We start from the raw sequence: 17,779 nt of genomic DNA on the forward strand, positions 1-17,779 counted from the left end.
TTCTAAAAACCGTCTCGTCTGGTATCAGTTTCGACAGCACAGAGAATTTGCCACATCATCAGACAGGAAGTATCCGAGACCAATAATAGCTCATCAAAACTTGTTTTTCTTAAGATCACCTTGCGTTCGCTCTAAAAGTGGTTCGATGAGAAGATTTTAACAGATTTTAGAGTTTCGTCAAAATGCCGAAAACGCCGGTCACACGGCTATTTTCAGATGTGCGCACATTGCAATACAGTAAGGTTTAGCTGCTTTGCGTGACCATGCTTGTGACGCAGTGCGGGCCTACGACATACTAAAGTGCACAAGCACCTGGCTCAAAAACAAGGATCCATGACAAACAGACACTTTATTGTAAACCGAAAGAAAAAAAGCACTGCACACAAACTAGGCCTCTGCCTGGGTCTCCTCGAATTCCTCCTCGTCCTCAGGGGTGGCCTCCTGGTACTGTTGGTATTCTGACACCAGTTCGTTCAAGTTGGACTCAGCCTCGGTGAACTCAAACTCGTCCATGCCCTCTCCGGTGTACCAGTGCATAAAGGCCTTGCGGCGGAACATAGCTGCAAAAAAATAATATATCAAGCAGGCGGGGTCACACTCCTAGAACTGTCCCCGAAAATGCGCTGTACCAGAAAATCGACAGCAATGGGTACCTACAATGAAAGCATGTGCTTTTAAGAAGCACTTTCAAATCAAACACGATGGTCACCTGTAAACTGCTCGGAGATCCGCTTGAAAAGCTCTTGAATGGCTGTGCTGTTCCCAATGAAAGTAGCAGACATCTTCAGACCTCGAGGCGGTATGTCACAGACAGCTGTCTTTACGTTGTTCGGGATCCATTCAACGAAGTAACTCGAGTCCTTGTTCTGGATGTTGAGCATCTGGTCATCGACTTCCCGCATGCTCATTCGGCCTCTGAAGACTGCAGCAACTGTCAGGTAACGACCGTGGCGGGGTTCGCAAGCAGCCATCATGTTTTTAGCATCGAACATCTGTTGCGTCAGCTCTGGCACAGTCAGAGCCCGGTACTGCTGGCAGCCGCGAGACGTGAGTGGAGCAAAGCCAGTCATGAAGAAGTGGAGGCGAGGGAAGGGCACCATGTTAACGGCCAGCTTGCGAAGATCAGCATTCAGCTGCCCAGGAAATCTGTGAGGAATGGGACGGTGCTTGATTAGAAGCCCGCTTAATTCAAAAGGGGAGAGAGAATTTACAGAGGTATGTTGGGCGCTCTTGTTTGGGAGCAGTCAGAACAAGATTGTGGTAAGATTATAAAGCAGCTACAATGGTCAGTGGAGGCATCTTGTAGAATGTCGCGATTGTTGCCGCTGTTCGTTCAAAGCTTTTGAATATCGGGTCATCAAATTTTAAATTCAGTTCTCTTCACGCCAGTGCAGAGAACGAAGCCCAATGAAAGAACGAACTCATGGAAATTTCAGAAGTGACATAGTTTACACTTTGCCAGTCTGTTCTAGAGAACATTGAAACTGCATGCCTGTTATTTGCCTCAGCCAAATTACAACGGCGGAGAAACAAACCAGCTCCAGTAAGGTAACAAGATTTCTTCTGTTGCTGTTTCCATTCATTGGCAAAATCACAAAAAAATAAAAATGGATTCTTCACATGGACACTGCTTCGTATCCAGCTTCAAAGGTTATACAAATTACTACATTAGGAGAACATCGATGGGTATTAACTTCACCAGTCTGCCGGTTGTCGTGGCACTTTAAAATTAAGTGATAGTTCTCCAGGCCCTAAAACACCATCCCCAACAATGGCAACCAGTATTCCATACTGACTGCTCAGCACGCTAATGTGGTACTCTGCTCCCAACTTCCTCAGAAAGTGCCACTATTTATCGAAGAAAAACTTCCATACCAAAACGTGGGAATGTGTATTCCCTTTTCCCGAAGAGAAAACGGGGATAACTGATTCCACTGTACGTGAGGCTTTATATGGAGGTCCTGTACGCTAGGATTAAGGAGCTGAACGAGATAAATGTGCGCTTTATAAAGGAGAAACAGTTCAAAAAGCATTCTCCACTGACACACACCTAAATAATTTCCAAGAGATTTGAGATGTTTGCTTTTTGAACAGAGTAGTTTTTCATCATTTACAGCGCGAGGCCTTAATTTACCTTTTCGCCTCATGAGTTTCTGAGGTACAGTGGTGAAACACGGCCATTTTATTCCCAATGTGTGCAATCGCATGCCGTAGATTAGGCGCCGCTCCATTATTCCCGACGGCAGCCGCCTTCTCGTTATTGCTGCCGTTGCCAAATTCACTTTCTTTGAAGTGTTTTTCAAAGCTTCCTTGAGCAGCTGCTTGGCTGGCTATAGCAGGTGCGGTGTTTGTTAGTTTTTATGCGGATGGTGAGGGTGCTTTTATTTGCTTTCTTGCTCGTCATTGTATTTTCTTAAAATATTGCCACCACATGCACTTTATACATGGAGATTAGCTGTAGTGTATTACTCTAAATATTTTGTAAAAGACCTTGGCGACCGCAGTCTTTGCAGTGCTTGTTCCATTATGAACCGATCACTACCGTCGGAACTAACAATTCGGCGGATGGTGTCGACCTCTTTGGGCTCTTTATGAACATGCATGAGGCGCTTAAGTGACCCCTTGAATGAAGCTGCGAAATACTTACCTCAGGCATGTGGTCACACCAGACATCGTTGCAGAAACCAAGTGGTTAAGGTCTCCGTAGGTGGGAGTGGTGAGCTTAAGCGTCCGGAAGCAGATGTCGTAGAGTGCTTCGTTGTCGATGCAGTAGGTCTCGTCGGTGTTCTCCACAAGCTGATGCACTGACAAAGTAGCATTGTAGGGCTCGACGACAGTGTCTGAAACCTAATGGTAGCCGCAGGAAGAGAATGACAACTTTGTGCATAACGACTAATCAAAATTCAAGGAAGACGCCTTATAAAGCAAGACCAAAATGTCATGTTTGATTTGCTTCAAAGATGCTGAAGTTGGCTCCTGCAGATAATGTCACACACCTTTGGAGAGGGCACTACACTGTAGGTGTTCATGATGCGATCGGGGTACTCTTCACGGATCTTCGAGATGAGCAGTGTGCCCATGCCAGATCCAGTACCACCGCCCAGGGAGTGGGTCAGCTGGAATCCCTGCAGGCAGTCACAGGATTCCGCTTCCTTGCGCACAACGTCGAGCACCGAGTCCACCAGTTCAGCACCCTCGGTGTAGTGGCCCTTGGCCCAATTGTTGCCAGCGCCACTCTGACCTGAAGGGGCGGGCTGTGAAAGGCGTATACTTGCACAAACTGTATCCTGAAGAAAATCAGTACTGGAATATGCAATAAAGGAAAGCCACTCAGAGACAGAGAACTCCTCGAGGCACTCCTTGTAAAAATAGAGGGTGATGGCTGCGTTGTGAGTAGACGCATGGCCTGGACAAGATTATCATTCGTCATCATTTGCAAAACGCGGCACCTACAAAGCCATAACCTTCATCGCCTTCTCGGTGTGGCGGAGATCTCGGAAGGTTATTTTGAAATAAGAGATGCTTTTCGGGATTTGATAAAAGAAATTAATGTTGTCGCACGAAGGGGTAGCATATATGTAGGGGACCACGAGATTCCGATTCGCATCTGTCTAGGGTCAGATTTGAAATTTTTGCTTGTTGTTCAGGGTCTTCAGTCTGCTGCATCACACTATCCTTGTCCATTTTGTCGAGCAAACCCACAGACAAGGTGCTCAGTTCTGACAAGTAACAGGAGCTTTAATGAGCCTCCTTTGATCCGCACTCTTGAGAACATCAAAGCTGATTGCTGCGCAGAGGCGAACGGGATGAAAAACGTGCCATTGTTTAACTTCGACTCTGATTCAATAATTCCTGATGTATTGCACATGAAGTTAAGTATAGTTAACCGCCTTGTAGATGGATTGCTTTCAGAAGCAGAAGACAGATTACCGTGAAAAAGTCCGCAACCCACGTTGCATGACCATACACGTTCAGGACATCGTTGACGCCGTAAATAACTGTGGGATTAAATTTCACGTCTGGGAAGCCAATGAAGGAAACAAGGGAAAAACATTCACGTCGGTATCGGGGGGCGATTGTGAGCGCCTGCTAAAGGCTTTGCCTGAAAAACTGGCCGGGAAATTGCACCCTCATACAGAGGAAAAAACTTTGCTCCTTTGAAAGCTTATGCGGAAAATTTTGTACCACCTGGAAATTGATGTTGAAGGTCGCAGCATAGAAAGAGAAACCTCACAATTCTTTCACACGTTCTTAGAATTAGGAGCCCAAGGTTGCAAAGCCTATGGTGGCGATAGAGTTAAGCCATACATTCATATTCTCGCGCACCACGCTTCCGCAAAGCACGAAAGGTTCAAGTGCCAAGGGTTAGAGGAAAAAAACGACGTGCTAAAGCATCTACACCATGAGAAGTCTAACATGTCGAATGCACCCGCTGACGCTCTGAAGCTGGCGAAAAGGCTTGAATTGAGCGAGAATATCAGACTAAGCCGTGCATATAAAAAGCGGGACCAAGAGTATTGGTTTGAGGGACTTATTCAAGAGACACGGGCGAAGAGGCTACGCTGTGCAGATGAAAAAGTGAGCGAAGGAAACTGTCTACAAAATGTGGACGACATGGATGAAGGAGAATTGCGCACGGAGCTTCGGGCTATGGGAATGTCGACGAAAGTCAAATCAAAAGAAAAACTTCGCAACCTTGTAAGGAAAGAAAGAGAAAAGCAATGATTGTAGCCATAGGAGGAGATAACAGTTATGTGGGGAGATGTGCCTTTTAGTTTTGCGTGTTTCCTCCTATACTTATAGTGCTGTGTTGTACCTCTAGTTTAGAAAGTGCATCACTGCTTGAAGATGAAGAGTACTGTTCCTGATGTCTTATGTGACCTGCTTCAAAAGGAGTGTTCGGTGTGTACTAAAAATAGTGTCTTTGTATTATGTGACTGTTTACCTGCCATATATGCCCTGAGCAATTTTTTGGTGTAATATAAATGTGATATGTGTGTTTTGTAAGTATTGCAGTTGTCACTTTTAAAATGATATGTTGGCTTGTCTTTTGCGTAAGAAAATTCTTTTATGTAAACAAACCATGGATAACCGATTTATAACGCAATCAGTACAGCTAGAAAAAGTACTTGGGGGGGGGGGGTGCTCTGAAAATGAACATGCACACACGCCTTTAAGTTCTGGGGGGCAGTAGGAAAAAATTTTGCAGCGAATTTAAGAAAACTGATTGGTCGTATCGGGCGTAGATCATATGATACTGGCATCAAGTGCACAATGCGCACAAACAGGCTCGAGAAAAGTGACGACAGCAGTACTACGCACATTCAATGCCATCATTTATGTTCATGTGTATGTCCTTCTTTGCTGACTCATTTTGTTTGGCAACCGATTAAAAGTTTGCCTTGTTCTTTATTCTTTTCGCAAAGTATTGCTTCTTTTGTATGCCATGTTACTGTGAAGTGTGTTTAGTTATATTCATATTCATTACGTTCGGAGTGCATCGTTCTGGTTGTACATGTAACATGAACACAAGGTAATGACGCTTTGTGATTCTGACTGTTCACATTTTGTTTCCAAATGTTGTATAAAAAGTGTATAATAAAATATTTTATGTCGGCAATATAGCCCCTGTCCTTGCCTTTTTGCGGGGAAGTTATAACCCCTTCCGCACCAGCTATCAGATATTGTGACAAGTGCAAGTTTATTGACAGCGACGCCGTGAAAATAGACCTATTACATTTGCTCGATTTCCTCCCCAAAGGTGCATAGGAGAAAAGAAATATAACCTCCAGTGCTTCGAATATTACTGTAAACGTAACAGATCACTTCCCATGAGTGTTATCGTTACGAAGGCTTCCCCTTCATTCATGGTAATTTGCTGACATTGTGCTTTCCCCTACGAGCTATAGACATCCCCGCCTGCTATAATGACATCCCCGCCTATTTGATATTCTCATTAACTTTGTAATATAGAATGCAATTATTTTAGAGTCTGGTTATTTTTGTTGCGCTGTACCTCTCTATTACAATTGTATTTGGTTTGATTTACCAAACGCTGCTGCTTCCAAAGTAAGCGATAGTATTGTTCAGTGCAGTATAATTAGTTTTTCACCTGACCACGGAAATCAATGCTGCTGCAGGCAGAGTAAACTGGGAACTGGGAAAAGCTACAATGAAATTGTACAAATTAGTTCCATTACAGGCTATGAGGGACATCGCACTGGAGCGCTTCGAACTAATTCGACCCCCCGGGGGTAAACAGCCGCAGCGTTGTTGCATTTCGCGTACGCTGAAATGTGGGCATAGCGGCTGGGTCCTGAGCCGGCCTTACATCACCCGGCACCCTGTGCAAGACTTTGCCACCCCCCAACCGCCCACCCCTCTCCCTCTCTTTGAATGTATTTGTGGGGGTGTTTCTCTTGATTTTTATTGGCCGTCCTAACGGGGGGCACTTCTAGTTTTCATTCTTTTAACAGTCTCAATGTAGTATTTGTACTGGCATGGGCAGGACACTTAGTTGTTTTTTATTTTTCTTCCCCCCTCTAATTTATACCCCTTGACATCCTGTGATCTTGCTGTTGGCGGTCAATTTTTTACACGTTTTCATAGCATTTTGAAGAAGATGAATCTTAAAAGCATGCTGCTTGCGATAACGCAACTCATCTATTATACGGGTGAAAAAGAAAACTTTATTGCTTAAAATGATTACAGCCCAGCCTCAAAGGACAGATGGAAACGTTCTTCAAAGGAGGCTGTCAAGACAGTTGCTTCAGACGATTGATATGACATCGCGACTAACCCTGTTTATGCGTGGTTAACCCTCTTGCACCTGGCGGCCCCTTGCGATGTCACTCTGGGAGGTGCGGGAGAATTAAATGCGATATCATGACAATTGGCCGACGAAGCAGCGTAGCAGCGACTGCCAGCGTCGCAAATTGCGACAGCCACCATATTTACCATTTATATATACCGTTATGAAATGCTTCCTTGATGACGTCCATGTAAAAGTGCTTTTTCGTAGCCCAGAAGTGGACACAATTAAATTCACCAATTTGTTTGCAAAAATGGAAAAAAGTTGGCGGTATCTCGCGGTATCTTTAAAAGCGAAGTTTCGTACATCAAAAGCGAAGCCTCACTTTTTCAGATGTGTTACACAGGATGGATCCCGGCAATACATCATGCATGCATATTACAGAAGTCAGAATGAAAGAACAGCAAAAAAAGTCGCCAATAGCTGCAGCAATAAAAGTATGAATAGTGATCATGCGTAAAATTTTTCATTCATACATTCATACTAATATATTTTCTATAGAAACGAGCACATGTATTAAAATTAGTTGACCAAAACAAAAGGTTCTGAACCAAGGTTAGAACTCTAAGTGCAAACTCGAGTCACCATATTCGGACAACGCTGGAGTCACAAATTTGAAAGCATTACAGGTGAACGTGACAGTAACAACCTGAACGTCTATCTAGACGCTATTTGCTTCTAGACTCCAAATTTTGTGTTCTGCCCGAAAACAGCTGAACAGCTTCAGAATGTATCTGAGTAAAGCTATATCAAATTCTCTTAAATAAGTATTAAAAGAATAAACTTAAACATTTATATCCGCGAATACTTTTTGATGTCGGCCGTTTGGATGCCGCTACGCTCCTTAAAAGCAACAATAGCTAAAATTCAGGCGAGCTAGCCCTCATACCCTAATATATCATGATCACACGCCCCAATAAACTTTTTAGATAATAGCAAAGGGCTGACAATTTGCAAAGTTGCTCCACGACAAGCATATATGAACAGCCGCGAATATTTTATGTAGCTGCGTTAATGCATGGTCATCGTAACAACTTTCTTTATTTAAAGCTCCGGTCGAGACACTGGGTTCGAGCTCTGACATGTGTTCTTGTCTGCAAGGCAAAAGTCACCCGATAAAAAGGTAAGCGTCGAATTGCACGTAACTTCAGCAGTCCGAACCACTTCTGCAGCGTAGCTCGGTGCCGGGCGCCATCTTTCATATTTTAGGCAATATCACGTTTCAATTAAAAGGCCTCAGGAAGCTTCTTGATCAAAGCTATGCCAAATCGTTTCACACCATTTTAAACACCATATATTTTGGTACCTAAAACCGGGAAGCATTTTCGATATCTATCTGTGTTACGGTGCTATACAGTTTCAAAGTCTGGAAAAATGCCAAAACTTTGGCCCCCTCCCGTAGGCAGCATCGTATAATATTCAAACGCGCTGGGAAGCTCGTGTATTAATAGCACAGGACAGAAACTTCGGCACATTCCTCAGCTAAGTGTATATTATACAAATCCCCGAAGCATTTTTGTAAGTGATTTTGTTCACGTTTTACGATTTTTTTTGTACCCCTTCCCATTCAGTTACGCTCCCTGTTGCCGCCACTGCCGGTAGATGGCACAAGTAGTAGATGTCCCAGAAAGCTGGGCATGAAAGAAAGCCATGCCCTGGGCGGAAAAAACAATACTTATGCTGCGTGGTGCAGGTAGCGAGAAGAGAGATAAACAACGCTCAACACAGTTGAAGTTAACAGCTTGCGGAAGTTCCCAATAATGCGACGGGTGAAAGAAGTTGAAAATATATGTTCACGTCTGCAAACAATTCAACAAGTCATGGCTCGCATTGTACTCGGCTACAGAACACAATCTCTCCAGCGAGTCCCTACGTAAAACGGGTGACAAATGACATGAACACAGGGGAGGGAGAACCGAAAGCTGTGCTCATTTCCTGTGTTATATCTGTCTGTAATATTTTGTTTTATGCCGGATTGTCCCCGCAGACGGCCGCCTCCCTTTTTTGTGTAATGCGCCACCTATGCGTTTTGCTGAGTGATGTGATGTTGTGTCAAAGGCGGATGGAATTTTTTTGTAGCGAGAGCTACGCTAGGCTATAGCCAGCGGCCCATTTCGGGTAAGCGTGTCTAGTCACTGCTGCGCATGAGCCACTAGTTGCCCCGAGCCGTAGGTGTTCCGCCGCTGCGTCGCGCCACACCTTTCCTTAAAATCGATTTTCAAGTTTTCTTTTTTCTTGTTTCCATCCCGCCTTTATCCATTCGATCTAGTGTCCATCGAGACATATGAGACAGTTGCTGCTCCATTTCCTTTCGTCAAAACAAAAAAAATGAGCCGCCGGCGCTCATTTGGTGCATTGGTGTTGACAACGTAGAGCCCGCTCATTTTTACGAAATTGAAAGGCGCACACCTGGCTACCTGGGTCAGTGGACACCTCACTTTCGCTTTCGTGTAACGTGGCGTTGGCATGCAACTGCAAAAAATTAATGTGGATTAGCTCAGTTAATCTAGGGAATACAAAGCGAAAGGTGTCGGCGTTCACTGTGTTATTGGCGTTGACAATGTTCTAGAGGACGATGGAGTTGTACAAAGGAAGGGCGCATAACTGGCTGCCTGAATATGCAGACGCCTCATTCGTGATTTGATGCACGTGGCAGTGGTGGGAGAAAGATGTGGCCTGAATGCAATAGCGCTGACAGCGTTGTGGCTGACATGCGGCACTGCAGCAATAGCTAGGCCGCTGCGTTCGTTTGCTGATCAAGATCTCGCGATCAACCATTAACTGCGTGCCACCTCCCAGGGTGGCAGGGAGGGCGCGCTGCCTATCCAGTGTGGGGAACGCAATCAAAGCAGTCTTTTGCATTTGGAAACCAGCGCCACGTGCATGAAAGCGAGATTTAGGTCTCCACTGACCCACGGAGCCGGTTGTGCGCCGCGGTGGCTCAGTGGTTAGGGCGCTCGGCTACTGATCCGGAGTTCCCGGGTTCGAACCCGACCGCGGCGGCTGCATTTTTATGGTGGAAAAACGCTAAGGCGCCCGCATCTTGTGCCATGTCAGTGCACGTGAAAGCTCCCCAAGTGGTCGAAATTATTCCGGAGCCCTCCACTACGGCACCTCTTCTTTAACTCCCTCGTTTATCCCTTCCCTTACGACTCGGTTCAGGTGTCCAACGATATACGGGACAGATACTGCGCAATTTCCTTTCCCCAAAATCCAATTATTACATTAATTATTACGTCTATCCTTTCGTGAAAATGAGCGGCCTTTTCAAAGTTGTCAACGCCAATGAACTATGAACACCGTCGGCTGACTAGTTTTGTTTGGTATTTGAGGAAAGGAAATGACACAGTAACCGTCTCACATATATGGGTGGACACCCGAACCGCGCCGTAAAGGAAGCGATAAAGGAGGGAGGGAAAGAAAAAGAGAAAACTGAAAATTGAAAGTTGGATTTTGAGGAAAGGCGTGGCGCTGCGCAGCGGCGGACACCTGTGGCTCGATGCTACTAGTGGCTCATGCTCAGTAGTGACTAGGGAACGAGAAAGAAATATGCGCGGTGAGCCGCACGTTGTGACGTTATGTGCTTCCTCGGAGCACCGCCACGGCGAAATCCCAAGTTTGCGGCCAGTAAAGCCTTCACTTTAAAACCCCATTTGATTGCCTTCCGCACTTTTGATATGCAGCGCGTTCACCCTGCTTCTGTGGCAGGTCGCAGTTCATGATCGCGAGAGGTTGATCACCCAATGAACGCTGCGGCCTATTACTGCAGTGCCGCGTGTCTACCACTAAGTTATCAGTGCTAATGTATGCAGAAACCCGCCGCGATGACTCAGGGGTTAGGGCGCTCAGCTACTGCTCCGGAGTTCCCGGGTTCGAACCCAACCGTGGCGGCTGCGTTTTTACTGAGGCAAAACGCTAAGGCGCCCGTAGGTTGTGCGATTTCAGTGCACGTTAAAGATCCCCAGGTGGTCGACATTATTCCGGAGCCATCCACTACGGCACCTCTTTCTTCCTTCTTCACTCCCACCCTTATCACTTCCCTTACAGCGCGGTTCAGGTGTCCAACAATATATGAGACAGATACTGCGCCGTTTCCTTTCCCCAAAAACCAATTATTATTAATGTATGCAGCCCACATGTCTTCACCATCGTCACGTACCTAGAAGAGCGAGTGAAGCGTCCACTGACCCGGGGAGCCAGTTTACGCACTTCCTTAAGCGTCTAGAACGGTGTCCACGTCAATGAACACATTGAACGCCGACAGCTTTTGCCTTGTATATCCTCTATTCCAATTCATTTTATTTTCGAAATGGCCCATGTATTCCCTCTCTCGTAATAAGCTCTTTTCACGGCGCACTACATTCTTGATGAACCACCAAGCTTGCGTCTCAATCTTGGCGGCCTAGGTTTCGCAAGGAACTGATGAGAATGTCCATAGATCAAACTCGAAGTATTTGATTGCGTGGCTGTATTAAACTGACTGCCACTCGGACTGGATTATACTGAGCGAGGATTCGCTGTGCGTACAGAGATGTGGGTACAACTTTAGCCAGTTGTGCGCTTTAAAGATTAGTCTATACTGTGCGCTCTTGTGGGTGTGTTTATGTACTAGGTTTTAAGCCGAGAAGCCCCTTACCGAACACAAAGTTATCCGGCCGGAAGAGTGGTCCATATGGTCCCGAGCGGACGGCGTCCACGGCTCCCGGCTCCAAGTCAACCAGGATGGCCCGAGGCACGTATTTACCTCCTCAAACAAAAAAGAAATATCACTTAGCGGCAACAAAGATACCGTGCAGTTATTACAAGTACCTGCGTCACAACAAAGCCAGTTAAAGAAATGAAAATGGAGCGCGCCAACTGTAGGTGTCATAGCAAATAAAAGCGGCACTACTAGGTCCTTGCGCCACCTCCCGGCCTTCAAACAGGAGATCCAGTTATATTTAATAATAAAATATTTAAATATCTTTCAGCAGAAAAACAGAAGGTGAAATGTCGATAGATAAATTGAGGTGGATCAAAATGATGTCACTAAATTAACGTCCTGTTGCGACTCCTGTTTCGCTTCTGTTTCGTATTACTAAACTTACGGTGTCCTATATGGGATTAACATTCCGAATACTGTACATGAGCTGTCATCAACGCAGTAGTGCCGGCCTCTGGATAAATTTGCACCACCTCGGGTTACTTTACGCGCAATAAGATCGCAGAACACACGGCTCTTTATGATCTCGCCTCCATAGAAATGCGTCCGCCGAATCATGGATGTCATGATCGAGCCCCTTCCAAATGAAGCACAGCGGCGGTATTAGCAAACATAGAGTTAAAAACTCCTTACAAACTCACTGCAGCAAGAGGAAACGTAGTAGAGGGGAGACGTACTATGTCCTCGTCAAACCTGACGAGGGAATTCAGAACCCGGGTTCGAACCTGACCGCGGCGGCTGCGTTTTTATGGAGGAAAAACGCTAAGGTGCCCGTGTGCTTTTCGATGTCAGCGCACGTTAAAGATCCCCAGGTGGTCGAAATTATTCTGGAGCCCTCCACTACAGCACCTCTCTCTTCCTTTCTTCCTTCACTCCCACTTTTATCCCTTCCCTTGCGGCGCGGTTCAAGTGTCCGCCGATATATGAGACCGACACTGCGCCATTTCCTTCCCCCAAAACCAATTATTATTATTATTAAAAACTCAATCGCGTTGTGAACATTCATTGCCTATGAGAAAAAAGCCTTTGGCCAAGAACCTTCAAGCTAATCCCTGCGGGACTTGTGGCAATGCAACCTCAAAAGCTGCTATGGCCTAACATAACATGCCGCAAACAGAAGAGGTCACTAGACATTGCACTTTGACCTAACTAGATTTGCGCGATCGGTTGTAGAATTTAAATCCTGAAGAGCAAAGGCCTGCCGTTGAAGAAGCTCTATTGACAGGCCAGATATCAGCTTAACAGCACAAACAACGCTATTAAGGCAGGACCGAGAATAAGGGACAACCATACACACAGCGTTCGGTTTTGTCTTTCGCTTGCTGTTTCTGTTGAAGTCATGTGCCAAACGGCCCGGCAAATTTCCGTAATGCTTAGCAGTGCGAAACCGCCGCAAAGCAACATCAACTCGACGGGGAAGCTTCAGAGTGAAATTATCAACCGAAATACAGCCAGGCGCGTACCGGAGGCCTCATTGTAGTAGACATTGATGCGCTCCAACTGGAGGTCCGAATCGCCATGGTACGCCCCGCTTGGATCGATGCCATGCTCATCGGAAATCACCTCCCAAAACTGCAGACGGGAAAAGATTTCAGTAATCAGAGTGGCGTCACATCGCGCAGTGGTGGCAGTCAAAGCATATTTAGAGGCTGTAATTCACAGCGAAAGCAACATAACTGCTACAGTTCCACTTGTCAACTGGTTTTTGTAGTCAACTCGTCAACTGCCATCGATTCTCACCCGCCATGTGTCTTGCTGATGGCGGAAACCCGGCAGGGCCTAAGATCACTTGAGGCCTTTGAATTGCATCATACGCGAAAACTAGGTCGTGCGAAAAAAAATTCCGGCAAAGAATCCTCGCCGATCGCTTTGCGGCAGTCATTTGCCATAAAACTGTTCCATGTCACCTCTCCGCCAAGACCGATTGTCTCGAATTTTTTTACAACCGGGAATAAAGTCTGAGCTATATGCCATAAAACAACAACAATATCTCAACGCTCTCAAAGCGCGAGCAGTAATTAAAAGGTCAGAGCGAAAGGAGTGGTCAAGAACAAGAGATTCGATGAGCATTAGCTAGGGCTCAACATTGTCCAACGCAAAAAGGCCACAACTTAGAACGAAAGCAGTACGTCTGGTAAAAGCCGCGACTGCTTCACAGGCAATTGCTTTCGCCCGTATCCTGAAACGAGATTCTAGTACGTGGCGTTTAGGACGCAACATAATCACCAACGTAAAACGCGCCGGGACCGGCACTGGGACCGAATGGCAACCGCGATCCCCTGAGCCGTGAAATAACCCACGAGGTGGTAGAGGTGGCTTACCTTCGCCCCAATCTGGTTGCCACACTGGCCTGTCTGGATGTGGACTATCTCGCGCATGTTCGATGCCACTCCGAGACTAAGCTGTCAAGATGCCGACTGCCTGCCTGGGTCAAGGGCCCACGTATTTGTAGCCTTGCGCAGCATCAACGCTCACTTCTTCCTCAACTCTGTTCCTATGTGTACGCGTGTCGACTCAATAGCGCATAAAGTAGTGCCGCAGCCTGTTCCTGCCATGGTATATGCGTTTCAGATGTTATATATAAGGCCTTCAGTTCACGTACACGGTGCCGTGTAAAGGATATGCGCTGTACAACGCGAACTATTTTTCGTTTCGCAAAGCTTCCGGCACAACGGGGTTCTCTCAACAGGCTGCAGGGGCAAACTCGGCCTCTTCTACTTTCTTTTCTCGGTGCTCGAAATTGGTTTCGCTCGAAAGAACTAACGTGCATTCTGCAGCATATTTTTTTAACTTTTCTAACCTTTCGATTTGTGCGCGTGCGGTCGGTTCTAAAGTTTGAATGTTACCGACCGATTGGAAAACTTTATTTTATCATCATCATCATCAGCAGCAGCCTGACTGTAGCCCCAAGAGGTTAGAAACCTGAGTCCAGGGCCTCATTATCTGTTCCAATCGGGGTTGCCTGGTCGATCAGTCTGCGCTGGTCATCCTGGTTTGTGCTCTCGAAACAGTGGCTTCCCATTGGGAGGAAGGGGTTGGGTGTGGGTATGGGAGGTTGGGTTGGGGGTTTGGGTGGGTCACTATTATCATCGTCGTCATCAGCCCGACTACGCTCACTGCAGGAGAAAGGCTTCTCCCATGGCTCTCCAATTATTCCTGTCCTTTGCCAGCTGCGCCCACCTTATGCCTGCAAACCTCTTAATCTCATCCGCCCACCTAACCTTCTGCCAAACGTTGCCAGGTTCAGATTGGGTGGCTATGTGCCAATATATGCCTGGTGAACAGCAAGCTATTAACACAGACAATTTGCGCAGAAATTGTTCATCCGGGCAGTGATTTTACTAGGTACATGATCGATACTTTGGATGGATCATGGAATTCTTTAGTAAATGTGGATTCACAATACGGGCCTCTTGCCGTTCCTTGGTCCGGGTTGCGTTCTGCTTTCGGTGCGTTAGGTATGCACACTGCCCGCGGACAATTGTCTGATGTTGGTGAACGTAGCACGGCGACAGGCCGTGCGTATGCCTAATCCACTTACAGCCGCTTGCTCCGACCTCCAGCATCACAGGTGCTGATAACAGGGTTAGACACGCGCATCACATTTCACTGTGCGACGTTCACCAACATGGCAGCCAAGGATCCGGGGTCCGCCGTCAGAAAAAAGGATATCGGAATTTCTGCTGGAACCCCTGGTGCGCATATAACCAGGGCCAATGTACCCTGTCCAATCTCCCACCGTGGGTACGTACCATTCAACCAGAGGCCAAAATCATCATCATTATCATCATCAACAACAACCGGGGCCAGGCCAGATACGAGCCAGGCGCGAACTTTACGAACTGAAAGTAGAACGTCACGCAAAGCCTGTTTCGCGACACAAAAATTGGTCTCAAGATTTTATTTTTTTTAATTGTCGAGTTTAACGTCTCGAACCGACACATAGGGTATTAGGAACACCGTAGTGGAGGGCTGCAGAATAATTTAGCCAAAATGGGGATCTTTAACATGCGCCACTTGTGGCTGCAGCGCACGGGTATTTTTGTATTACGCCTCCATCGAAATATGGCCGCCGCGGCAGGAATCGAACTGGCGACCTTGGTATCAGCAGACAACCGCCAAAGGCACTGCGGCGTCTCCTATATGGGGTTAATTGTGTAAACAGACCTTAACATAACGTCAGAGGAGTAAAATTGGAGCCTTCCTCAATAGCCATGGATATCCGCATACCTAGTGTACAAAATTAAGCGAAAAATGGTTGCATTTGCGCCTTCCGCGTGCTGTGCATCAAAACAGGTTTTAAAATAACTTCCTGTGAATTAAACATCAGGCCCCAACAGCAATACAGACAATCCCTTACCAGCATTTGTAACGGTGGCAAGCTGAGTGCGATTTGGTATGGGCCTCCTTACGCTTGAAATTGTTCATTAACTGGATTAAATATGCTGAGGATTTTTTTGCGAGAACATGACTGTGACCCCTATCTCGCGAAATTCAGTACATGCAATTTTAACAGCTTTTCAGAGTATGTTGCACAGCTTGCGCGTTGCTTCCCGCGTTAAGGCTTCCAAGATGCCCGCAGCATTGAGCAGGCTTTTCCATTACGCTCGTCCAACCAGGATCAGTTGTAACGATACTCACGCATTGTAAAAACGAAGTCAGTACACAAAAAGAGACTCGACTACAGTGAGGAGAGCAATGGATCTGTCGTAATGTCTTCCCTTCTGCCGTAACGTGGGCTTACGTTTTGCGCTGGTATATTTACAAATGCGACACCTACCCCAAACCCGATCTGCGCTGAATAATAATAATAATTGGTTTTTTGGGGGAAAGGAAATGGCGCAGTATGTGTCTCATATATCGTTGGACAGCTGAACCGCGCCGTAAGGGAAGGAATAAAGGAGGGAGTGAAAGAAGAAATGAATAGGTGCCGTAGTGGAGGGCTCGGGAATAATTTCGACCACCTGGGGTTCTTTAACGTGCACTGACATCGCACAGCACACGGGCGCCTTAGCGTTTTTCCTCCATGAAAATTTAGCCGCCGCGGTCGGGTTCGAACCCGGGAACTCCGGATCAGTAGTCGAGCGCCCTGACCACTGAGCCACCGCGGCGGGCATCTGCACTGAAGGAGTAGGTGATTTGTGGTCAACCGTCTTTGGTTGTCGTTGGTCTCGCAAGGTTAATGACACTCCCATAAAGAGAGATCAGCTCAGAATCTGGCGAAGGCAAAAAGAAGTGCGTAAAAAGTGTGCCTTATATTATTTAAAGGAAATTTGAGTTTTTAGAGATGAACACATCGCGGAACGTCGCAAACCTCGTCTTCCTCATCTTCGGGTGAATCATGAGCTTGCCGTTAAAAAATATAAACACTGATCGAACTGTTCGTTTATGCGGTTGAATGTAAGTAAATAAATGTTATTTGACTCATTCATTCGTTGTGCTTACCTAAATGAAGCTTTAGAATTTGAATACGCTCGGAGTGCCTTGTGCTTGGCAGTAAATGGAACGAGGAAAACGCTACGGACGAGGATGATGAGCGCAGTGTAGGTCGTAACTTCTAATCTGTAGCATATTTCCTTCCCATGTGATGCCTAGCATTTCCTCTGTATACTGAGAAAGAATTTGATTTGATATATATATATATATATATATATATATATATATATATATATATATATATATATATATATATATATATATATATATATATATATATATATATAGCAAGCGGCTCTTTTAGGGGGAGGGGCAGAAATTCAGTAACATATTCTATTGTTTCTGGTATACAGTCTGCGAGTTATACATGCTAAAAAATTTATATTTTGCGCTTTGCGGACCATCTGTATACATGCACTGCACAGCATTTTTTTCTTTTTCAGCATCGCTGAATGTGGCACAAAGTTCGCGACGCTTACTCTATTGCCACGTTTTTTGATACTTGAACTGCGCCAAATATAATTTTATGTGCTGTTCGCACGCCTGATTCTGATATTGTATGTAACGAGTGCGGAAAGTGTAGTATTTTTTTTCTCATCAGCCGTCTCCAGACTCATACATTCCAGAACCCAGTTTTGTGTAGTCTTTGTTATCCGTCCCAATAATCAAATGTGTGCAAGCTATGTCACCACAACGCGGATCTCAACCATATATATTGGAAATACCATTTTGCCCCCTGGAGGGAAAAAAATTCTATCGCTTGACCAATGGGAGGCTCTCCTATTCAGCACCGATCTGATGATTCAGACAAAGGTCGTACAACTGGCCGA

The 17,779-nt window shown here is 45.9% G+C and overlaps 1 protein-coding gene across 3 annotated transcripts; it reads right to left on the reverse strand.

Moving 5' to 3' along the window:
- Positions 1-330: 330 nt before the first annotated feature.
- On the reverse strand, positions 331-13,979 carry LOC144107188 (tubulin beta-4 chain-like). Of its 3 annotated transcripts, none has more exons than XM_077640207.1 (7): positions 13,835-13,979; positions 12,977-13,085; positions 11,448-11,555; positions 2,997-3,241; positions 2,648-2,847; positions 710-1,146; positions 331-560 (listed from the first exon to the last, which is right to left on the reverse strand). In XM_077640207.1, the coding sequence occupies exons 1-7, from the start codon at positions 13,889-13,891 to the stop codon at positions 388-390; spliced, it is 1,329 nt and encodes a 442-aa protein (XP_077496333.1). In that variant the 5' UTR covers positions 13,892-13,979; the 3' UTR covers positions 331-387. The 3 variants fall into 3 exon arrangements, with proteins under 3 accessions (XP_077496333.1, XP_077496328.1, XP_077496339.1); XM_077640202.1 differs by having other exon boundaries at positions 11,448-11,558; XM_077640213.1 differs by lacking the exons at positions 12,977-13,085; positions 13,835-13,979 and having other exon boundaries at positions 2,997-3,254; positions 11,448-11,528.
- Between the last annotated feature and the right edge of the window lie 3,800 nt (positions 13,980-17,779).

The sequence above is a fragment of the Amblyomma americanum genome, chromosome 1 (assembly GCF_052857255.1).
Source record: "Amblyomma americanum isolate KBUSLIRL-KWMA chromosome 1, ASM5285725v1, whole genome shotgun sequence".
In the NCBI taxonomy this organism is placed as follows: domain Eukaryota; kingdom Metazoa; phylum Arthropoda; class Arachnida; order Ixodida; family Ixodidae; genus Amblyomma; species Amblyomma americanum.